Below are 26534 nucleotides of genomic sequence, written 5' to 3'. Positions count from 1 at the left end.
GATGGGACGTGAATTGTAAATTGTAGAATTCCCTCATCTTCCTTAGTCTCAGCATCCGTATGGCTTGCAAATTGTAGAAGCCTCGAAGTTGTAACCAGAGAATGTTCCCATTGTTTTCATTCTGGTGGGATGTAGAATAGCATTAGAGTGAAAACTTAGTCTCATTTCGATCTCTATTGACTCCCCTATAATCTATTTTTTAGAACGATTTCAGGAGTGGAAACCGAAACGTCAAACATTAGTTAATTAAAAATATTATAATTATCACTACACCAGAATTGTGGCTCAATCCCACACAAACATAGTACTTAAGTTAGACATGCCAGAAAAAAACAGTTTCAGAACCTAGAATACTAAGGCTAATGGATCTTTTATTCAGTATTAATTGTCTTGATGAATTGAAGTATATCCATAAAAATAAAATCTGATTATTTGATAAAAATGGGCTATGGTTTGGTGAAGAATGGGCCATAGCCTTTTGATAGGGTGAACCATGATCTTTTGTTACATAAGCTCAAATTATATGGCATAGAAGGTTCTGTGTTGAAGTGGTTGGGCAGTTACCTAACAAATAGAACACAGCAGGTTAGGGTTAACCATCATTACTTCAACACTTTTCTAGTAACCTCTGGTGTACCTCAGGGCTCTCATTTGGGTCCACTTTTGTTTAACCTGTATATTAACGACATCGTCACCTGCTTCTCTAACACTTCTGCTCTCTTATTCGCTGATGATCTTAAATGTTATCAAATCATTAATAATCAAGATGATGCAATATCATTGCAATCAGATTTAGATAATTTAGCCAACTGGTGTCTTGATAATGGGATGGATTTGAATGTCAACCAGTGTCACATTATCCGGTTTTGTCGAAATCATCATTTATCAGTATTTAATTATACCATAAATGATCAATTATTGGATACGGTAGACTCAATTAAAGATTTAGGTGTTGTTCTTGATTCCTCTCTGAGCTTTAACCATCACATCAACAATATTACTCAAAGATCCATGAAAATGCTTGGCTTTGTTAAAAGGACAACTCGTGATTTCACGAACGTGTTCACTATTAAAATGCTCTATTGTTCTTTAGTCAGGACGCACCTTGACTACTGTTCTCCAGTTTGGTCGCCACATTATTTACACCTCAAGAACAAACTTGATAGTGTTCAACAAAATTTTCTTAGATATATTGGGTTCAAAAAACACATCAATTATAATTATACAGATATGGAACGATTTTTGAATATCTCTTCTATGGATGTCCGTAGGAAGCGTAAAGATCTTACAGTATTTTTTAATATTATCAATGGCATATATTACTGCCCTGAACTCCTTGCTAAAATATTGTTGTTTGTTCCACCACGATCATCAAGACAAATTCAAACCTTTCATATTTCTTTTCATAGATATAATTACTCATATTTTACTTTTGTTCCTAGAACACTAAGACTTGCTAACTCCCTAGGTGACCTTTTACTTTTTGGTAACTCTGTTGATGTTTTTAAGAACCATTTAACCAAATTAAATATTTAGCAATGTCATAACCTTGTTATTTGTTAGTAATTAATGTTTTGTAATTATTTTACTTTGTCATGTCTTTTTAAATGTTTTGTACTCTCTCATTTTATTCTTATATATTCAACACTGTAATTATCAATATCTTATTAATGTATTACCGAATTGGGCTTGCCCGTATAAATAAATAAATAAATAGCTTAACCTTAGATTCCTGAGGTTAAAATAGGTCTATTTAAGCTAACTTACCTTAGTACAAAAGTTGATAATAACCGAAATACAAGGTGTCAAAGTTAAACTTTTACTTTATTTCTTGAATATTTCCTGACAGGCATGGGATAGCAACACGAAATTTGGTAAGCGGGGGGTTTTTTGGGACGAGAAATCTAAATTCGCCACAAAAAATGATGTATTATCCAGAGGGCGCCACATACGTCTTTCAGTGTTTATTTAATACGTTCAATTTTTTTATCCCCCACTCTATATACTTTTTGAATCAAAATTTATATTCTGTTAACGTGTTTACTTTTTGAGATAAACGCATTTTAAATCTGCGAGGTAGCATAATTTTTGCATATTATCATTGTAGTTATACCCGAAAAATAATTTAAACCATAAAAGTTTACAAAAATGTATCGCAAATTTCTTCAAATGGAATTTGCGATGCAATGACATAAGTATGAGAACTGGCACAATTATTATGGTTTCAAGTTTATTTTTTGGGTCTAGCTACAATGATATTACACAAAAAAATATGTTGTATCGCAGATTTAAAATGCGTTTATCTCGAAAACAGTTGAGTTTAGCGAGGTGAATACCTTTTTTAAGTAGAAATATTAAGAGAATAAAAATTTTGGTTCGAAAAGTATATAGAGTGGGGGATAAAAAACTTAACGTGTTAAATGAGCACTGAAAGACGTATGTGGCTCCCTCTGGGTAATATATAATTTTTGGTGACGAATTTAGATTTTCCATCCCAAAAAACCCCCGCTTACCAAATTTCCTGTTGTTATCCCATGCCTGTCAGAAAATATTCAAGAAATAAAGTAAAAGTTTAACTTTGACACCTTGTATTTCGGTTATTATCAACTTTTGTACTAAGGTGAGTTAGCTTAAATCGACCTACTTTAACCTCAGGAATCTACGGTTAAGCTACGGCCCATTCTTTACCAAACACCCTGTATAAGTTCACAAAAACAAAGTCAGAGACTGTTGGAGTTGGTTAGCCGATATTTACAAAAAAAAAGGTAAATGTTTGCTGAACAAAAAATATGATCTGAAAAGGTTTTTTCTGAACGAGAGCCAACACAACTTATGGTAGAATAAAGAAATTTAATTCAAAAGAATTCCAAGATGGGATTAGATTTCTGAATAAAAGGAGTAATAGTGCTGCCGGTGTGTGAAACAATTGGGCATTTAATTATAGAAGCATATCTTAATTTGGATCACATATACTACACATATAATATGGTAGCTCATACCAACTAAATATCATTGACGTGACTTTAAAGTAAATTTAAATATTCAAATATAAAGGAAATAAACAGGCCAGGCGATTTGAGAGAGATTTTGACTCTGGAAGTTGCTTGCATGGGCGCCCCAGGATTATTTTCAGGGGGTGCATCTGAACTTTTGAAGATTGCATCTGAATCTGTGCCTACTATTAACCAGTATAAAATATACAACTATACATGCATAGCTATGTACTCTCTTTCCGGACACGGGGTGCAATTGTTATTTTGACAGGGTATTTTTTAATATTAAAAATAAATATTCTAAAAAAGACAGGTTTTTTGTAAAATTTTCTAACTGCTAGGTGATCAAACAAATTACGCGTCCATGTCACTGAAAAGCGCTATAGGTTAGCAGCAGTGTGAGAAGAGCGTATACCGGTAGCTATTTGCGTCCTCTATCGCAGCGAGTCCGTTCGCTCGAGCAAAATCACATGACCTGGCGATATCCGTGTTGTTGTGTCTCAAAATGTTGCAGTAATTATTATATACATATTAGATTTTTAAGTAACTTTTTATTAATTAAAGGAAAATAATAATAATAAATATAATAGATAAAGATACATTTATCATTATAAATGTATAAGTACAAAAGTATAAAAATATAAACTAAATTAATTCTGCGTCCGAATCTTGTAGTTCTTTTTCAAACTCTTCATCTAAGCTAAAATATTCATTTCCTTCTTCTTTGTCAGACTCCCCTCGAGGCTCAGATTCCTCTTCTATATGATCTATAAATAGTTGTAATATGTGTTTAGAATTAATTAAAAATGAATTAGTAGTTAATTAATTGAGTTGCTACGTATTCTCTGTCCTTTTATACTGAGTCGAAGCCTGGATAATCAAGGACGCAACTGAAAAAAGACTTGCCATTTTTGAGATGTGGTGTTATCGAAAAATGTAAAAAATGTCATAGACACAACACGTAACAAACATGGAAACATTAAAAAAGATGAAAAAGGAAAAAAGAAATACTTAACACTATGAAGGAAAGAAAACAGAGCTACTTTAATCACATACTAAGAAATGAAAAACATGGCGATTAGTTATACAAGGAAACGTAGAAAAAAAAGTGAATTCAAAAGACGACGCATATCCTGTTTGAAAAATTTAAAGTAGTGGAATGTGAAAACAAAAATAGAACTCTTCAGAACCGTTGCATAGAGAATAAAACGGGCCGTGATGATCGCCATTGTCCTGAAAGGATGAGGCACTCGAAGAAGTAGAAGATTGAATAATATTGTATTGAATTGAATATATTGAAACACATATAACTATTTATAGATCATATGAAGAAATCTGAGTCTCGAAGTGAGTGCGACGAAAAATAAAATGATTATTTTAGCTCAGATGAAGAATTTGAAGAACAAGTACAATATTTGGACACAGCATTAATTTAATTTATACCTTTATACCTATATTATTTATATAGTCGGTTCTCTAAACTCAGACACAACTGGCTAGAGATTTTAGTAAAAATTTTTGCCAATTTGGTAAAATTGGAAAAAAAGATATTACAATCGAACCCGCTTATTGGAATAGCCGTCGTGCCAAGAAAAAGTATTCCTATAACAGGAATATTCTATTAACCGATCATATAAGCCTAGTTAAAACGTTTTGAGGCCTCAAATTTCCATTCCTTAAACCGGGATATTCCTTTAACTGGTATTCTAATAAGCGGGTTCGACTGTACTTAATTGTTAATAATTACTAAATATTTAGTAATTTTGCCAATTTTATCAAAATTGGTAAAAAACAAAAAATTACCTACTAAAATCACTATCAAGTTGTGTCTGAGTTTAGCGAACCGACTATAATAATAATTTTATCTTTTCTATCATATCTGCAATATTTATTTTGTAGTTCGTATTATCTTCTTTTAATTAGTAAAAAGATATCTGAGAAATCTAAAATATATAATAATTACTCCAACATTTAGAGTCACAACAACATGGGTATCGCCAGGTCACGTGATTTTGCTCGAGCAAACGGACTCGCTGCGATAGAGGACGCAAACAGCTATCGGTATACTCTTTCTCACACTGCTGCTTACTTATAGCTCTTTTCATTCACATGAACGCGTAATTTGTTAGATAACCTGGCAGTTAGAAAATGTCACCAAAAAAACCTGTCTTTTTTAGAATATTTATTTTTGTATTAAAAAATACCCTGTCAAAACAACAACTGCAACTCCCTGTCCGGAAATTGGGACCGTGCAAGTTCGGCAAAGCGACCTATTTCTACGCTCTGTACTTTTATTCGCACTTTTAATTATATTGGCCAATTATATTAGTCCTGGTTGCTGGATAATTGTCATTATCTATATAGATTTTTAAGTAACTTTTTATTAATTAAAGGAAAATAATAATAATAAATATAATAGATAAAGATACATTTATCATTATAAATGTATAAGTACAAAAGTATAAAAATATAAACTAAATTAATTCTGCGCCCGAATCTTGTAGTTCTTTTTCAAACTCTTCATCTAAGCTAAAATATTCATTTCCTTCTTCTTTGTCAGACTCCCCTCGAGGCTCAGATTCCTCTTCTATATGATCTGTAAATAGTTGTAATATGTGTTTAGAATTAATTAAAAATGAATTAGTAGTTAATTAATTGAGTTGCTACGTATTCTCTGTCCTTTTATACTGAGTCGAAGCCTGGATAATCAAGGACGCAACTGAAAAAAGACTTGCCATTTTTGAGATGTGGTGTTATCGAAAAAGGTAAAAAATGTCATAGACACAACACGTAACAAACATGGAAACATTAAAAAAGATGAAAAAGGAAAAAAGAAATACTTAACACTATGAAGGAAAGAAAACAGAGCTACTTTAATCACATACTAAGAAATGAAAAACATGGCGATTAGTTATACAAGAAAACGTAGAAGAAAAAGTGAATTCAAAAGACGACGCATATCCTGTTTGAAAAATTTAAAGTAGTGGAGTGTGAAAACAAAAATAGAACTCTTCAGAACCGTTGCATAGAGAATAAAACGGGCCGTGATGATCGCCATTGTCCTGAAAGGATGAGGCACTCGAAGAAGAAGAAGATTGAATAATATTGTATTGAATTGAATATATTGAAACACATATAACTATTTATAGATCATATGAAGAAATCTGAGTCTCGAAGTGAGTGCGACGAAAAATAAAATGATTATTTTAGCTCAGATGAAGAATTTGAAGAACAAGTACAATATTTGGACACAGCATTAATTTAATTTATACCTTTATACCTATATTATTTATATAGTCGGTTCTCTAAACTCAGACACAACTGGCTAGAGATTTTAGTAAAAATTTTTGCCAATTTGGTAAAATTGGAAAAAAAGATATTACAATCGAACCCGCTTATTGGAATAGCCGTCGTGCCAAGAAAAAGTATTCCTATAACAGGAATATTCTATTAACCGATCATATAAGCCTAGTTAAAACGTTTTGAGGCCTCAAATTTCCATTCCTTAAACCGGGATATTCCTTTAACTGGTATTCTAATAAGCGGGTTCGACTGTACTTAATTGTTAATAATTACTAAATATTTAGTAATTTTGCCAATTTTATCAAAATTGGTAAAAAACAAAAAATTACCTACTAAAATCACTACCAAGTTGTGTCTGAGTTTAGCGAACCGACTATAATAATAATTTTATCTTTTCTATCATATCTGCAATATTTATTTTGTAGTTCGTATTATCTTCTTTTAATTAGTAAAAAGATATCTGAGAAATCTAAAATATATAATAATTACTCCAACATTTAGAGTCACAACAACATGGGTATCGCCAGGTCACGTGATTTTGCTCGAGCAAACGGACTCGCTGCGATAGAGGACGCAAACAGCTATCGGTATACTCTTTCTCACACTGCTGCTTACTTATAGCCCTTTTCATTCACATGAACGCGTAATTTGTTAGATCACCTGGCAGTTAGAAAATGTCACCAAAAAAACCTGTCTTTTTTAGAATATTTATTTTTGTATTAAAAAATACCCTGTCAAAACAACAACTGCAACTCCCTGTCCGGAAATAAAGTATATAGCTATGCATGTATAGTTGTATATTATTTTATCCTGGTTAATAGTATGCACAGATTCAGATGCAATCTTCTGAAGTTCAGATGCACCCCCTGAAAATAATCCTGGGGCGCGCATATAAGCATCTTGCAGAGTTAAAAGCTTTCGCAAATCGCCTGGCCTGTTTATTTTCTTTTTATTTGAATATTTAAATTTACTTTAAAGTTACGTCAATGATATTTTTTGTAATAACAATTTTTACCGTTTTTTTTTTAATTGGTGGGATTTTTGGGGAACATAACCGCTACCCTCCAGCCAGACCAGCATTTTTGTATTAGGCTATCATGGAAGAGTCACCTGAAAATTTTTCAGATTGCCTAAAGTACCTACTCAAAAATGTCTAACAGCTCTCGGACCAAGTAGTAACTTACTGTGACACTTGTGAACGTCAACCACACCTTTTTTAAATTGATGCAACGAACAGTCTAAATAACTACTGATAATTTTTAATTTCTTTCATGTTTTTATTCAACTTTTATGTTGACCGCGGTGTGCCACCGCGGTCGAATACTGCAATAACTCCACTTCTCTACACAACCTCTGGCAAACAGGTACAATATCACAGACCGTATCAAATCGGTCGTACACGACCGCCGTGGCTCTACGTACTTATTGAACTATGGGTCGTATACGACCGCCTGGCAGTCAACCTGTTAAGTAATCAGTTAGGGAATATGAAGTCAGTATTATAGAATTTGTTATTATCGAATAAGCGTCAAATAAGAATACGACATTTCAAAGCCCTCCAAAATTTTTTAAATGTTTAATATCTTGCTATAAAACTGAAACTGTTCTGTGCAAAGGCTTGTTCTAGAGATCCGAGGCTGATGGAATATATTAAAATCTGCTCCGAAAATAAGCCAGAATTTGCATATTTTGATAAATTTTAGCAATATCGAAATGTTATAAGTAATTTGCATTACCTTTGCTGAAACAAGCGATTTTTATTTATTACTAACAACGAAATATAATTTAATACAGAGTACCGAGTAAATCACAAATTCAAAAACTCCATTTCAAACAAGTTAAACTGAGTAACCTGCCCCTAACCGGTAATTAACTGTCAGGAGGCAGGACCGGATTTTAAAATTTTAATATTAAAAAAAATTACTTACTTACTTACTTAAGCCGTCCTCTTGTACCTTACGATGTCGAGGTAAGTGGATAAATCAGACTTCTCCATGCCTTTCGGTCAGTAGCTAGTCTTTCTGATTCTCTCCACCTAATATTTCTTTTTGCGTAAGCCTTTCCAGTATCCGCGTTCCACGTTCTTGCTGGCCTACCTCTTCGTCGTCTGTTGTCGGATGCCGCTTTCGATACCCTCTTTACAGTTCTTCCTTCACTCATTCTCGCCATATGTCCGAACCAGAATACCTGTTGCATTTCAACTCTGTCTAAGGAACTTCCAACACCGCACCTTTCACGTATGTCTTCATTTCTTATACGATCACGTCTGGTCACCCCCGGATACCGGAGCACGTAAAAAAAATAAAGACAGTTAATATTTCGTTCCGCTTCAGAGACAACCACCATTCTCTTAAGTACGTTTCACCCTTTTGGAATCTTCAGAGAGACCTGTAGTCTGCTCTTAATCGTAACAAAATCCAACCGCCTTAGTAAGCAAAATTATAATAAATAATTTGCTGTTAGACGCTGTAGGGACATCTATTAAAAATAATGAGAAGTCTTAGATCGAAAAATCTAAATATTTTATTATTGAAACCAAGATTCTAATGTCAACCTGAATTCGTGCCTTTTAAAATTTGTAAGGCAAACAAGACGATGAATAAAGCAGACTAGGTGGAATCTAAGATTGCATTCCACAACCCGTCAATTCAGCTAGGTAAAATTCCATCGAATATTGATTCCTTGTACTCAGATATAGTGCAGTTACTGAAGGTGAAGGTAGGTAATTTCGTCGAACCTCCATCGATTTGCATGAAAATTGGTGAGTGGTTAGAGGATACATCAAAGAACAAAGGTGACATGGTGCCAACTTGCGCTTTTACCTTGGGGGTGGACGCCACCCCTTCCCGTGGGTGAAAATTATTTTTTTAAGAATAGCCCCATAATTCGATAGACGCACAAATTCTGAGCAAAATTTGTTATATAAAGTTATTAAAATAAATCAAAATTTTTGAGTTATTAAAGATCAAAAATTTAAATTTTTCGTTAAAAAAATGCATGTTTTTAACTGATTTTTGACAAATAACTCAAAAACTATAAGTTTTTACAAAAATGTTATAATTACCAAAATTGAAGCTAATAAAAAGCGAAATAAACTTCTTCCTAGAAAAACGTTTTAATGTTAACCAAAAGTGAGTTATAGGTAATTGAATGTATATTTTTTTCCGCGAGTACCCAAGTCTATATATGCAAGCTTAAATCACGGGAAAATTATACATTTTATGACATAAACTTATTAAACATATTTGTCAAAGTAATTAGAAATGTCTATCAAATGAGCTCCCGAACGAGTCGATAGCATAGCAGTAACATTTATACTCCAAGGATTGTTCAAAATTTATCGTTTAAAATTTTTTCCAAAAATGTTATGGCGCTTTTTAAATAACTCCGTTAATTTTTACAATATCAGATTCACCTAAACACCATTTGAAAGTTAATTATAAGGGCTATTAAACTAAAAATTAATAACCATTTTTGATTTACATTTACTCTGATTGGAGTACGAAGGGAACCATTCTCGTTGGAACTCTACCGCGCAGAGCAGATGGGACGTGAATTGTAAATTGTAGAGTTCCCTCATCTTCCTTAGTCTCAGCATCCGTATTGCTTTCATATTGTAGAAACTTCGGAGGTGCAACCAGAGAAGGTTCCAATTGTTTTCATTCTGGTGGGGTGTAGAATAGCATTATGTTGTTTTGTATGACATTAGAGTGAAAACTTAGTCTTGCTATTAAACTACGTTGAACTTAATATTTTAGACCCCTTACTTTTTTAAATATAAAACGTAAAATGGACCCGGTTACATGGTTCTCGCAGGAAAATTTGAGCTGTAAACGTTTATATCTCAGTTAATTTTTACCATACAGAAATAATGAGGGACGTAAAATATTTGCTACAAAAAAAACTGAAATTTGGTTATATACCATTTTTTACGTATATTGAGTATTTTTGGAGTTATTACCAAAGGAAATGAAAATTACGATTATTTTAAAAATTCTGATTTTTTTAGTCATATTTTTTTTCAAAAATATGCCTTCTAAGCCGGTCAAAATTGTTGACATGATTACTTATGCTAATATAAAGAAATTTTTGTAAGGATTACAATAAATTATATTTTTTGTGGAAATGGCATGTTTTATTTTTCACTTTTTCCTAAAAAATTCGAAAGCGTTCTTTTATTTTGATCATAACTTGCTTAACTTTAAAGATAATAACTTCTTCTGGTGCTCACCCGATAGGTGCTTTGACAAGTGTTTAGCAGATATATTTTATAAAATGCATCGTTTTCCCGCTATTTAAGCTTGAATACTTAGATTTGAATACTCGTCGAAAAAAATATACATTCAATTACCCATAACTCAGTTTGAATATTAGTTTAGTTCTTTTAGTGAGTAGTGTGTTCAATTTTTTATTATCATCAATTTTGGTAATAATAACTTTTTTGGAAAAGCTTATAGTTATTGAGTTATATGTGAAAAAGAGCTTTAAAACATGCATTTTTTTGCGAAAAAATAAAATTTTTGATCTTTAATAACTCAAAAAGTACTGATTTATGTTAATAATTTTATATAACAAATTTTGCTTAGAATTTGTCCTTCTATCGACTTGTGGTACTATTTTTATTAAAATAAAATTCACCACGAGATGGGGTGGGATCCACCCCCAGGATAAAATCGCAAGTTGACATTATGTCACCTTTGTTCCTTGAGGTATCATCTAACTACTCACCAATGTTCATGAAAATTGTGTTCACAATTTAGTGAGTAGTGTATTCAATTTTTTATTATCTTCAATTTTGGTAATAATAACTTTTTTGGATAAGCTTATAGTTATTGAGTTATACGTGAAAAACAGCTTTTAAAACATGCATTTTTTGCGAAAAAAAATTTTTGATCTTTAATAACTCAAAAAGTACTGATTTATGTTAATAACTTTATATAACAAATTTTGCTTAGAATTTGTCCTTCTATCGACTTGTGGTACTATTTTTATTAAAATAAAGTTCACCCCAAGATGGGGTGGCATCCACCCCCAGGATAAAAGCGCAAGTTGGCATTATGTCACCTTTGTTCCTTGAGGTATCATCTAACTCAACTTTCATCAATTTTCATGAAAATTGATGAAGGTTCAACGAAATCGGAGGTGAAAACCTTCAGTGACTGCACTAGTAAGAGTATAAAAATTAAAGACAGTTTATATTTAGTTCTGTTTAGGATGGAACCATCATCCTCTTAGCAGGTTTTACCCTATTGGGACCTTCGGAGAGGCCTGTGGTCTGCTCAGAATCGTAACAAAAATCAAAGGAGCCTGTGGTCTGTTCTGAATTTTCACCAGAATCTTGGTTTCAACGATAGAATTTTTAGATTTTCGAATTTAAGACTTCTTATTATTTTGGTATTTTAGTTGTCAAAAATGAGTAATAAAATGGCTAGATTAAACAACTATTTAGCCACAACAAACACCAAATCAGTTTGCAGAACAACAGAGGACAACGTCATTTGCAACCAAAAATTTGCTATACTACTACTGCTACTACTACTACTTGTGACGATAAGATAATTTTATCGTCTAGAGTACGCCAATGAATTAAGTAAAACGTGTTTTTGTACCGTCTCGTACGATATAAAAGTCGGAACGAAAAGCCTAGTTGACTATTATTCTTGACGCTTTGATCGAAGAATAATAAACAACAACGAGGTATAAGAGGTGTATTATCTCGACTATTTTCCGCCGTCGTTTTGGTGTGTTGAACGAATCCGACGGTTTTCCTTTTACCTATCATTTTACGAGCGTTGATCGTATTTCCCTTCATGTCTTTTTTGCTGGCGAGCTGAGCGAGATTTTCTCTCCTTATATATGTCCGTTTCATATTAATAAATGTAATTCCTAAATCCACGCGATCCTCGGTATTATTCATTCATGTACCAGATATCGTCACGTCAATCCGAACCTAATGTTCGATACGTAGGTTATAAATATATTTTATTAACGAAATTAACGAGTAGTAACTAAGGCTAATCATCTTATCATTTGTAATGTTTTGATACTAAAATAAATGTCCTAAAAAAACGAACCTTCGAAAAACGAACCTTGAATTTGTGAGGGATTTCTCGTGCCGTAGTTACACTTACGCTCAAAAAAGACTGATATAATTACCAATATCGGAACTGAGGATCCGCACACATACGATACACAAACACAAAATGAACATAGTCAAATAATGGACACAGTTAGAAAATGGGGCTTACATTTTGACGGATCCAAAGACCCCACAGAATTTTTGGAAAGACGACACTATGGTTCCGAAACAACGTCGACTTGAGAAACGTCCAGAAAATAAACGAACAGTTTAAAGATTTTCTATTAGAGCTTCAAACGCATACGAAACGATTCAAAGTAACATAAAAAAATGGAGGTAGACAATATTTCACAAAGAAGCAGCTCCCGTTTTAATCGAACTTACCAGGAAACGTCAAGAAACAAACTATTAAACTTTGATAGAGGAACATGCTGCTGGAAATGTGGAAAGAGGGACCACAACCGTAATACATGCTGTTTAACGCCGATACTTTTCTGCAGTAGATGCGGAACATTAAATATCTCACACAGAGATTGCAGTTGCTCCAATCCGGGAAACGACACAAGGATCGAGACACCCAGAGGCATCTCTAACCCAAACCAGAATAATTAAGGTCCTCTGTCATATCTTGCCGTAATTAGACAACCAATTTTGACAACAGACCGCATTTTTCACTGACGTTCACAAACGGAGAAACGTTTCAAGCACTGTTAGATACTAGATCACGGACATCTTTCATCAAGGAAACAGCTCGGAAGAGACTTTTAGAAGATAACATAACCGAAGAAGAGGAAAGAACAGATTATAGGCTTGCTGACGGTAGCACTCAAGAAATAAGACAGAGCTATCATACCATATGCCTAATCAATGATGAATGGCTTCAAAATAAGTTTTATTACATGCCAAATCTCTCCTCACAAGCAATACTAGGCATCTATGACATACGGAAATGTGGATTCTGCGTTCATTTTTCGAAAAACCCCAACGACAGTAAAGACAGTACAGACGTCAACACCGAATTTGCAACACAAGTCGATGAATTGGATCCCACAATACAGGAACAAGTTACTAGTAACTTTACAGAAAGTACTTACAACGACGGCAAAAAGCCAATTCAACATTAAGCCCACTTTTGGTTTACAGCGCTTTCCGACGCCTTCCGACTCCTAACTTCTCTTTTTAACCATAGACCCTTTTCTCGGCCTTCCTCTTTTCCTTCCTCCTTGTGGTGTCCACGCCAAAATCTCTTTATAGATCCTGTCATCTGGCATTCTCTACAGGGTGATTGATTAGTACGGTAAAGCTCAATAGCTCCGCTATAGTAATAGATAGCAATAAAAGTTAAAAACAAAAATTTTAGCCACCTTTGAGCTTCACATTACAAAATTAGTTAGAATGTTACAGGGTGTTCGATAACACAGTGGCAGACCTAACTTTTGTTTTTTTTTAATAGAACAACCTATATTTTATTTTATATTCGAAATTCTGTTAACTTTTTCATCACAAAAATATAAAGGTTTGTAATGTTATACAGGGTATTTACAAAGTTATAACCAATTTTTTATGAAAATCGTAGCAAGTTCAACTCCCTGTATAAATAAAAATAAGCACAACAGCAATGGTTTGTTAATGCCATATTTTTTTATTTATTGTCAAAATTTTTAAGAATTATTGATATTGCTAATTTCCTTTATATCAAATACAGGGTGAGTCAAAACGCCAGTACATTATTTTCTCAGTAATGTTAAATGGAACACCCTGTATTTTATATAATTATTGAAAATTAACATTAACGTACTTTAATTTTTATATAATATTCCCTATGCCCAAATTTATTAGTTTTCGAGATATTTTCATTTTTAAGAGCCAATTATTTTAGGTGTATAAATTTATCTAAATTTTAAGCAAGTCATGACTGAATTGACAATTGAAGATTACCGATTATCAATCCGGTAATCAATGTTACACTGTAGCAAACAAAGAAAAAAAATAATTTATTAGTAATACATTTTACAAACAAAAACACAACCACTACATGCAACATTTTTGAAACAATTAAAAACTACCTTTTTATGTAAATGCAACAAATAAACAAAGAAAATTAATAATACATTTTACAAAAAAACACACAAACACAAAATACAATATTTTGGTAAAGAAAAAACAAAAAAACAAAAAACCAAATATACTTGAGCACCAAGCCATTGGACTGAGCTCAGTGGGGCTTGGTACAATGACTTGGGGCCCAAGCAAGCAATTTTAGTTCCGCGGATAAGTAATTAGAAGATAAAGGCATAGAGCGCTTCACGTTGGCCTAGTTTTGAATTCGATTGGGGCACCACATTGGAATCTTATTACTCAGGATTCCATTGTGAAGAGAATTTGGCTGATAGTTGTGCCCCCATCGCGCATCAGCGTGCTATGGAGGGGAAAGGGATGGCCTGGGGCATTGGAGCGAGGTGGGGTGATCCCTGTTTTTACTCGGGTCAAAACACCTCGCCCCAATGAATTGTTACACCAGAATGTACTTTTTCAATAGGGTGGATATCTTCCACAGGTCGGGTTGAATTAAATTGCTTGCTTGCTTGATGTAAAATCGAAATTGATGGAAAAATAATAAAGCAGGAAGCAAGGTTTGGATATTTGTAAATAGATATAACTAGTTACAGAGATGTTGAAGAAGAAATACGAGACCACAGTTTAAAAGCATGTAAAGCGGTGGGATCTCTTAATGACACACCCTGGAAGAACAAACACCTAAGATAAGACACAAAAGCATGAATCTATAAAGCAGAAATTATACCTATATTGACATACACGGCGGAGACAATACCTGACTCATCTATAAAAAGACGACTACATACTAGAAACAACATAGATAAAAATACTGCGACGAATATCAGGGAACAGTCTGTTGGATAGGAAGAGAAGCAGAAACATAAGAAGAGCATGTAATAGAGAAGACACAAATGGATGGGTAACAAAACGGAAACAAGAGTGGAACGAACACATTACTAGAATGGCAGAGGATGGGATAGTACAAATAGCACGAGATAAGTCACCAAATGGACGAAGAGGTATTGGCAGACCCAGAAAAAGATGGTGCGATAATTTAAACAATTTAGGAGGCTAATATTGAAGAAGAAACAGGTTTTAAAACCTATATACAAGAAAGAAGAAGAAGTAGTAGAAGAAAGAAGTATTAAATAGAGCAGGCTTCCAGACTAGGAAACTGGTACTCGAATAGTCGAAGGAAAGATAGAGGGTAAGAGCGGTCTAGGCATAAAAAGATATCATGGCTGCGAAATATTTCCCAATGGACAGGACTCCACAGCTAATAAATGCTTCGCAATACTGCTAAAAACATAATTATTTAATCCTGATTCTCTAACATCTCACCTGACAAGAAAATGTACGGTAGACGCCTACGCAGAAATGCACGGCACCTTAAGAAGAAGAAGAAGAAGATATTTTAAATTATTGCTATGTAAAAAACAACAGACCAATATGAGAATGAATCTATTTTGTCATTGTCCTTCTACTGCACTGAGCACTTAACTAATTAAAGAATAAATACGGGCAAACATTTCGTCGAGACAAATCAGTAGAGTACAATAAGACGAATGTTAGACGACAATGGTTAAATGTAAAAAGTTCGTCATTTGAAATAATGGCAATGAATAAGATTGCTATAGTGGACTGCGATAAAAGTAGATTGCGCTATACATCTTAGTTATAGTATAAGAGCTGTGAGACATTTTTGAGTAGGTATTTTAGGCAACCTGAAAATTGTTCAGGTGACTTTTCCATGATAGCCTAATACAAAAATGCCGGTCTGGCTGGAGGGTAGCGGTTATTTTCCCCAAAAATCCCCCCCCAAAGTTAAAAAAAGGGTAAAAATTGTTATTACAAAAAATATCATTGACGTGACTTTAAAGTAAATTTAAATATTCAAATATAAAAAAATAAACAGGCCAGGCGATTTGAGGGCGATTTTAACTCTGCAAGATACTTGCATGGGCGTCCCAGCATTATTTTCAGGGGATGCATCTGAACTTCAGAAGATTTCATCTGAATCTGTATATACTATTAACAAGTATAAAATATACAACTATATACATGCATAGCTATGTACATCTCTTCCAGACAGGGAGGTGCAATTGTTATTTTGACAGGGTATTTTTTAATATTAAAAATAAATAATCTAAAAAAGACAGGTTTTTTTTGGTGAAATTTTCCAACTGACATGTGATCAATCAAATTACGCGTGCATTATAAATGAAAAGCGCTATAGGTAAGCACCAGTGTGAGAAAGAGCGTATACCTATTGCTGTTTGCATCCTCTGTTGTAACTGAGCGAGTCCGTTCACTCGAGAAAAATCACGTGACTTGGCGATACCCATGTTGTTGTAAGTAACTTTTTTTTAATTAAAGGAAAATAATACGGACTATACAATAGATTTTGCAAATATGATAGAAGAAGACAAATTTATTATTATAAATATATAGGTAGAAAAGTATAAAACTATAAACTAAATTAATTCTGTGTCCGAATCTTGTACTTCTTCTTCCAACTCCTCATCTGAGCTTAAATATTCATTCTCTTTTTCTTCGTCAGACTCCCTTCGAGACTCAGATTCCTCTTCTACCTGATCTGTAAATAGTTGTAATATGTATTTAGAGTTAATTAAAAATTAATTAGTGATTAATTCATTGAGTTGCTACGTATTCTTACTTATATAACCAATACTTAATACTTTTTCTTATATAACCAATCACATCAGGTTTTTTATTTCTTAGTATATGACCAAAATAGCTCATTTTTTTCCTTCATAGTGTTGAGTATTTCTTTTTCCTTTTTCATCTTTCTTAATGTTTTCGTGTTTGCTACGTGTTGTGTCCATGATATTTTTTACATTATTCGATAATACCACATTTCAGCAATGGCAAGTCTTTCTTCAGATGCGCCCGTGATTGTGCAGGCTTCGACTGACGAGTCTGAGGAAGAAGAAGAGAATGAATATTTAAGCTCAGATGAGGAGTTTTGAAGAAGAAGTACAAGATTCGGACACCGAATTTATTTAGCTTATAGTTTTATACTTTTCTACCTATATATTTATAATAATAAATTTGTCTTTTTCTATCATATTTGCAAAATCTATTGTATAGTACGTATTATTTTCCTTTAATTAAGAAAAAGTTACTTAAAAAACTATAATATATAATAATTACTCTAACGTTTCGATGCCCAACAACATGGGTATCGCCAGGTCACGTGATTTTTCTCGAGCAAACAACTCGCTCCGCTAGAACAGAGGACGCAAACAACTATCGGTATACGCCATTTCTCACAGTGCTGCTTACCTATAGCGCTTTTCATTTATATGCACGAGTAATTTGTTTGATGACATGGCAGTTGGAAAATTTCACCAAAAAAACCTGTCTTTTTAGAATACTTATTTTTAATATTAAAAAATACCCTGTCAAAATAACAATTGCACCTCCCTGTCCGGAAGAAATATACATAGCTATGTATGTATAAAATAGTTGTATATTTTATACTCGTTAATAGTATGTACAGATTCAGATGAAATCTTCTGAAGTTCAGATGCATCCCCTGAAAATAATCCTGGGACGCCCATGCAAGTATCTTGCAGAGTTAAAATCGCCCTCTAATCGCCTGGCTTGTTTATTTTCTTTATATTTGAATATTTAAATTTACTTTAAAGTCACGTCACTGATATTTTTTGTAATAACAATTTTTACCCTTTTTTTTAACTTTGGAGAGGATTTTTGGGGAAAATAACCGCTACCCTCCAGCCAGACCGGCATTTTTGTATTAGGCTATCATGGAAGAGTCACCTGAAAAATTTTCAGGTTGCCTAAAATACCTACTCAAAAATGTCTCAGCTCTTGGACCATTAACTAAAGAAATTTGCATGGTCGGAAAATTAATCAATATAAAATCTAGCCTGTTTATTTATTTAATATAAAACCGAACAATAACTACATGTTAATATTGATAATAAAGGGTGATTCATTTAGAGGTACTTTTTTTAAAAAGAAAAAACAATGAAAAAAATTAATTTTACTTGAAAATCTTTACTGTCGTAAAAAAAGAACCATTCCTTACAATTACTTCTTAAACATAATTTCTTTCAAATATTGACCATGGCTGCGGTTAAAACGGTCCATTCTGAAGGTCTAATTCTCGATGACGCGTTCGAGCTTTTCGATTGGTATTTGACCAGTGACTCGAGTAATACTGGGAGTCAATTCTCGAGAATGATCGTTCCCTGAGCGTACACGCTCACGAACGGATGAAATTGAACGTATAGTTCCCGCAATGTTAATTCTCGAGGATATTTTTAACTACTCGCTCCGATGAACGTATTCGCTCATTTTAACAAATCTATAGATTTGGCATCGTGGTAAATATTATTGAAAAGTTTGTGTTCCATGTGATAAAACTGTTTCGGTGTTTATTTAAAACCTGATTTGTCACATTCATTCACCAATATTGAAATATATTACATTATGAAAATGGAAAATGGTTTCAGTTTAATAATTAGTAAAAGTCAGTAAATTTTCAATTTATTTCTTGAATTGTGAAAATAATTCATAATAATATAACAGTACTAATTAAATCTTATTCTACTAATTCAGGGTCAATTCTGAGGCCATACCTTGTGGTATATTATAAATAAATTCTGACCTAATAGGTAAAACGACCTTGATCTTCAAAAAAGATTTCGTGGCACATTTTGGTAGTTGTAGTGATTCCAAATAAGTTCATCATGTGTAGCGCCTGGATAACGTGTATTTACATTCATTATCTTATAATTACTACATATATCTAAAAATAACTTATTTACTGTACCAATCAATTTTTGAAAGAATGTAAAATTACCAGGAATCTAACCTAAATCTATCATAAAAATGTCTTTCGCGGCCGTCTTCCACTAAAATTTCAGTTTCCCTCACAACACTCATCATATTTTCTAATATCAAATCTTCCACATTCATTTGCCCAAAATCTTATTTACAACAAAAAACAGAGTTGAGGTTAAGAAGAACGTCGTTACTATTATCGAACGTATGATGAAGACCACTCGTTGTCGAACGATCACTTTGAGCGATGATTTCGAACGAATCGTTCAAGATTCATTCCTCCAGAATTGCATTTTTTAGAAACGTTCGCTCATTACGTCACGAACGTATACGTTCAGCGAACGATCGTTCTCGAGAATTGACTCCCTGGCCTCCAATGCTTCAATCGTAGCCGGTTTATTCATTTAGACTTTGGACTTGAGGTAGGCCCAGAAGAAAACGACTAGACGTGTGATGTCACAGGATATAGGCGGCCAAGTCACTGGTCCGAAGCGTGAAATAAATTGCTCACCGAACCGTTTTCTGAGTAAAGCCATGCTTTCACGGGATGTATGGCAGTTGACGCCATATTTTTAGAACCAAATATTACTTAAACTACGAACTTCAATTTCTGGTACCAAATAGTCCGTTATCTTGGAACGATAATGGTCTCCATTCACAATAACATTCTGGCCGGTCTAAGACATGGACCGACGATGACACCGGTCCACAAACCACACCAAACAGTGGTTTTTTCTGAATGTATTGGCAACTCTTTTACCTCTTTGGGTTGCTCATCAACCCAAATACGGGCATTTTGTTAATTCACGTCCTCATTGAGCCAAAAACGGGCCCCATCGGAAAACATTTTTTCCACCTACCTCTACCGAAAGTATACTTTTCCAGACCTGATTGTAGGGAGCAAAGTTGTACTTTTCCTCCCTAGGGAGGAAAAGTAAAAGTGACGTCATGGTATTTCATTCATGAAATATAACTTATTGACGCCCTGTACAATATCTATTTTCTATTACGAAGTATCTATACATTGTAACGTTTATTTATAAAACACCCTGTATTTTGCAGAATGGTAAAAAACAGTAAATTGTTATTTTGATTTAACAATGTTTACATTAATCATTTGACTTATATTTGACAGTTGACAGTTATATTGTAAATACTTATTAGTTTTAGTTCTAATAAATTTTGTTGGTTAGTTACATAAATAAATTAAGTAAAAATAAAAAAATGACTTGTTATTTGAGGAAGGTGGAAAAACCATATGTATAACATGGGAGTAAAGTGTCTTTTCCTCCCTTGAATGATTACTGCCCTCCTCTACGCGTCGGGCAGTAAACTTCATTCTCGGGAGGAAAAGTTACACTTTCCTCCCTTGTTATACAAATAGCTATTTTTTGCTCTAAGCGCACAACCACACGAAATTTTTTAGAAAGCGTTAAATGTTCGTCGCAAAGGTGTTAAAATCGGTGGTGAAATTGTTAATAACATCAGATACGTAGATGACATTGCCATAATGGCAAAGAGTCTAGAAGGCCTTCAAATCCTGTTGAACGCTATAAACAACGAATATACTACAAAGGGCTTAACAATCAACGCAAAGAAAACAAAATAGATGGTGGTCGGAAAAATTATTATTGAAGACTCAGTAGGTACTAAAATTAGATAACATAATCATTCCGGGTAAAATCGAAGGAAAATGCTGGGTTGCAAGAAAACTACTGTCCTAGCTGCATAACATTAGATATTGGACCGGACAAATGGCCGATAAATTGTTTCATATAGCTGCCGACCGAGAAACATTTCATCAGCTTGATAGCATTTTGAATACGACGATAGCCAACGCTTGAAAACAGCACGGCACACAAAGAAGAAGATCATGCCTTGGAACCATAAATGTACTGACATATTTTCTACAAGATGTGCTGTTACGTTCTTTATAACGAAACATCATCCTAATAATTTCACATTTCCCTAATTTTCTATAAATTAAAATTATTATTCTTCTTCTTCTCCTATATCACTACAACCCGGAGCAGATATCGTCCCTGTCATTTCCAACTATCGAATGTGAAAAGTGGTACTTTTCAGGAGAGCAAAATAACTCTCTTTTAGAGACTCCTATCAGGGCATTGACAAATGGGAAAATTTTTATATTTTTTGTATGTAATGTTTAATCCTTGTTAGATTGATAACTAATTCGAACTGCTATCATTTTTTTCTTTCCAAAAAATCACATTCGTTACTTTGCTTTTTGTATTAGTCATAGATTTGTTTCGGTCCGATGATTCAAAGTAGCGAATGTATAATAGCGAATAACTGTATAATCAAATAATAAAAATCCGTTAAAATGAAATCATAAACTGCCTCACAAGAATTTCTTGAAAGCCATACTGAAAGAAAATTCGCAATAATTGTAAACACGCGCATTTTATTATTCTCAGCAGTTTAGCATTTTCGACAGTTTACAGATTATAATTGAATAATTGTTAAATAAATTATAACACAAACTAACGAATGTGACACATTTGACATTTAGCGTTGTACAAATATACCTTTAGTTATATTTATACAAAACAAAATATCGAAAATAACCATTTTCGTCAGTTTGCAGTCAATCAAATGAAAAAATGTTCATATTCGATGGTTTAAACAGCATATTTCCTGCGCTCCTAATCAAGCTACAATAACGAGAATTTGCCACAAGATGTATCACGTATAATGCGAGGGCAAGGTATCGAATCTGAAAAACTCGATTTTTCACATTCGATAGTTGGAAATGGTAGGGGTGATATAATGACATCTGACATATTCTATCTCCTGACATTGCCAATAATGTAGGCCCTGAATATTTTTTTAACTATTTGTCCTTTGTTTAGTGTGTTATTTGTATAAATTTAAGTAAATTTCTACGACATTCCGGAATTTGCTGGATAGCTTCTTTTTTTGACAAAATGTCCCTGATGAAAAGACTTTAAACGAGACTCATATAATTTATGTTGGACAAATAAATGACTATATTTTTTGTAAAGACATGTTTATTGCACTTAAAATATGACTAAGTAAATAGTTTCTAATAAAAGAGTATCATAAGTATTTATTATATTTAAATATTAAAAATAAACATTCAACATGTTTTTTGAAACTAATTTTTCCTCAACACAAACGTAAAATAATTTGCTGAGTTGTTTTGTGTCATTTTATCAGCAATAAGTTACTTCTGACAGGTTTATATAGAAGATCATGAACAGTTAATTCACGTGTCAAGCGTCCGTAACAAAGTGCCACAAAAAACGTAATTCGTTTAGAATAGCATTACAAATGTGCATGAGGGATGTGTAAAACTTGAATTTTAAATAGTTTAACCAAAACTGTGCTATGGGCGATTCATGTTATGTTAAAGAAATGCAGTAAAACATTTAAAATAAATGTAAAAGTTGTATGTACAGTCGGAAAAATTAAAGAATACCCATGAACGATCACATAAATCACTTATTTTGTATTTGCTGTCTTCTTCTATAACAAAATTTTGTTACATGCTGTGAGCTCGTACGTAGAGGGGATATTTACAAATTCGCGAACGCCAGTAGTGGCAAGTCTGTAAACGTTTACCGGAAATTTGACATACATGTCAAAGTGATTAATTTAAAATTAAATTTAAAAATATTAATTATAAAAAATATTAGTTGGTCAAAGCTGTGGTATATATTTTTACCTTAAATATACTTACGTTTTAAATACTAAATTTAAGTTTTTTTAATGTTCCGTAATATGTAATTTCTATTAATCTTAGCGCCATCTACACGATAATTGTGAAAGTATCCGAAGTAAGAACTTCATATTTTATCAATAGGGCTTTTCATCGATTGTCATTTGTTTCGAGCTTCTGTCATGTGTCACATAATATTAATATATTTACGTCATACGTCTTTGGTTTGTATCATTGTATATACCAATAACGTATGTCGTAGATATATTAATATTATGTGACACATGACAGAAGCTCGAAACAAATTACTGTGAATGAAAAGCCCTATAGAACGTCAAAATGATTAGCAAAATCTTAAAAAATCGATTACAATTTAATTACTTTTTTGCGTTGTAAACATTAAGCGATAACAATTAAATAATAAATTTAAAAATTACCGGTGAAAGTTGAATTAGTAATCCGCCAGGAGCGACACCTTCGAAGCTCATAGAAAACGCTTACAGAAAAAGACAGCAAATACAAAATAAGTGATTGATGTGATCGTTCATGGGTATAGGGCTTTTCATTCACAGTCATTTGTTTCGAGCTTCTGTCATGTGTCACATAATATTAATATATCTACGTCATACGTTATTGGTATATAACAATGATACAAACCAGAGACGTACGACGTAGATATATTAATATTATGTGACACATGACAGAAGCTCGAAACAAATGACAATCGATGAAAAGCCCTATTTTTTCATTTTTCTGACTGTATATAATTTCATAAAAAAATCGTACGTGGTAGTAAAAAATATTACCTAAAAATAAGCGATAGTAGTAAAGTTATCACTTATTTTCGCTGAATAAAAGCCCATTTGTCATCAAATATTGGCAACAAAATGTTTTGTCTTTTTCTCCTTCTTCTTACTGTGTAGACATAACTCTATCTGACTTTTAATGTGCGTCCCATAAGTTGTCATTTCATTATTAGTCCGTTCTTTAACCGTAAAATATTGCAAAACCTCTAAATTCTAAAGAACCGCTTGGATTGACATGAAATTTGGCATACACATAGTTAACAAGTCAAAGAAAAAAAGTGATATTGTGCCGATATGTGCTTTTGCCCTGGGGTGGTTTTCACCCCCTCTTGGTGGTGAAAAATATTCGTCCAAATAAAGTCAGGAAATGGATAAACTGGCTAATTTTAAGTAACTTTTGTTCTATAGAGTTTTTTCACTAACTCAATACTTTTCAAGTTATTTGGCAGTGAATATGTTCATTTTTTCAACAAAATAACCACGCTTTTAGACGGTTTCTCGCAAATAACTCAAATAGTATGTATTTTGTCAAAAAAAACATTCTTGACAAAAATATAGCCTGTAAAAAATTTAAAAAAATGGTGTACATATTACGTCTCTACACCTAATAGAAGCAGAGTTATAGCTAATGAAAAATAGGTTCATATTCGTCAAATTCCAAATGGAATATTTTAACTTGAAATAACCAAAAATTAAGCACATTTCGGGGAAAACTCATTACAACTTATTTAAAGTGTTTAAAAAAGCTTCATTTTTGTTTCATAAACAAAAATTTCTAGCATCAAAATTAAACAAGTTACGCTCAAAATAAAGTTAGTCCCTTTTGGTTTTGGTAAAAAATCGAGAGAATCACCTCCTAATTAGTATCTTAAATGAACTTAATCGTTACGACTTAACAAGTTTCTTGACTCGTGTATATATTGTCTATATGATCTGTAAGTTTCATCGGTTCAAAGTCCTTATTATTGAAAGGGCTGTAGTTAAAAGGGGTTGAACGAGTCACTGATCACGAATGTATGCAAATTTAGAAACACCAAATCTTAATCAATTTTTGTCTAACAGAAAAACAAAAAAATACATGATATTCAGAAAAGCAAATTTGACTTTTTTTGTTTTTCGAGATTTTTGGTATCTCTAACAATTTTTAAGTTATTTTGAAAAAAAGCTTATTTTTCAAAATTTAAATTTTTAAAAATTTTATTTTGAAACTAAATTTTTTCAAAAATAAGCATTTTTAATCGATCAAACTTACAGATCAACATAAGTAAAATAATTTGTGGAGCGGTAACGATTAATTTAATTTAAGTTGCTAATTAGCGGGTGGTCTTCCCGATTTTTTTGCAAAAACAAAAGGGGCCAACTTTATTTTGAGTATAACTTGCTTAAATTTAATGCTAGAAACTTTTTGTAAAAACAGAAATAAAGCTAATCAAGTATATTCAAATGGGAAATAAGCCACAATTTTACCTAAAAATGATTTTGTTAACGTTTCGACGCTTAAGTCGGGTGTCGTTGTCAAAATACAAAATAATACTAAATAAACAAAAATGCTGCTGCTTAGTAAAAAATTCTTCTAATAATTTATTTAATCTGACTCATTTATATCGGCAATTCAGACACGCATTATACATTTTAAAGTAGACGACTTTAAAATGATATTGCCAATATTGATGAGTTGCGTTCCTGGGACGACTTTACTAAATGATAGTTCATTCGATTACATGAAATTTTGACAACGACACCCGACTTGGGCGTCGAAACGTTAATAAAATCATTTTTAGGTAAAATTGTGGCTTATTTCCCATTTGAATATACTTGATTATAAAAATGCCACAAGAAAATAGCTTCAGAACAACATTAAGAAATAAAGCTTTTTTTAAACACTTTAAAAAAGTTATTATAGGGTTTTCCCAAAAAGTGCTTAATTTTTTGGATATTTCACATCGAAATATTCTATTTGAAATTTGGTAAATATGATTATATTTTTCATTGGCTATAACTCTGGTTCTACGAGATCCAGAGACCTAACGCGTACACTATTTTTTTACTTTTTTATAGGCTATATTTTTGCTAAAAACATTTTTTTCGACAAAGTACTTACTTTTTGAGTTATTTGCGAAAAACCGTCTAAAAATGTGGTTATTTTGTTGAAAAATGAACATATTCACTTGCAAATAACTCGAAAAGTGTTGACTTGGCGAAAAAGCTCTATAGAACAAAAGTTACTTAAAATTAGTCAGTTTACCCATTTCGGGACTTAGTTTGGACATATATTTTTTCACCCCCAAGAGGGGGTGAAAGTCTCCCCCAGGGCAAAAGCACATATCGGCACAATACCACTTTTTTCTTTGACATGTAAGCTATACGTATGCCAAATTTCATGTCAATCCAAGCGGTTCTTTAAAATTTAGAGCAAAACCGTGAAAGAATGGACTATATTCTTGTGTTTTTTTCTATTTTAGTCAATACATACATTACACACATCACGAGTGTATGCAAATTTTGAACAGCGATATCTTAACCAGTTTTTCTCTTAGAGAAGAACAAAACTATCAGAGAAACTGTCATATTTATAAAAGCGAAACCTATATTTTTTACTCTTTGACATTTTTCATATCACTAAATTTTTTTAAGTTATTTTAAAAAAAATGCATTTTTCCAAAATTTTAGAAATTTTTTTTTAATATAAGACCAAATTTTTTTTAAAAAGTAAGCAGTTTGAATCAGTCACACTTACAGATCGTATAAACAATACACAA

At 32.7% G+C, this 26534-nt stretch overlaps 2 protein-coding genes across 2 annotated transcripts in view; one reads left to right on the top strand and one right to left on the bottom strand.

Annotated features, from left to right (window-relative positions):
- Positions 1–26534, top strand: part of LOC114324501 (connectin-like) — a 1593699-nt gene that overhangs the window by 1155094 nt on the left and 412071 nt on the right. The gene's annotated exons all lie outside the window — the stretch shown is intronic.
- Positions 3639–26534, bottom strand: part of LOC126882485 (piggyBac transposable element-derived protein 2-like) — a 57625-nt gene continuing 34729 nt past the window's right edge. The window contains exon 3 of the mRNA XM_050647451.1: positions 3639–3760. Coding sequence (XP_050503408.1) covers positions 3639–3760 — 122 coding nt within the window. The remainder of the gene's footprint in view (positions 3761–26534) is intronic.

Source organism: Diabrotica virgifera, chromosome 3, assembly GCF_917563875.1.
Source record: "Diabrotica virgifera virgifera chromosome 3, PGI_DIABVI_V3a".
Lineage (NCBI taxonomy): Eukaryota > Metazoa > Arthropoda > Insecta > Coleoptera > Chrysomelidae > Diabrotica > Diabrotica virgifera.
This window is presented reverse-complemented; position numbering and strand designations above follow the sequence as displayed.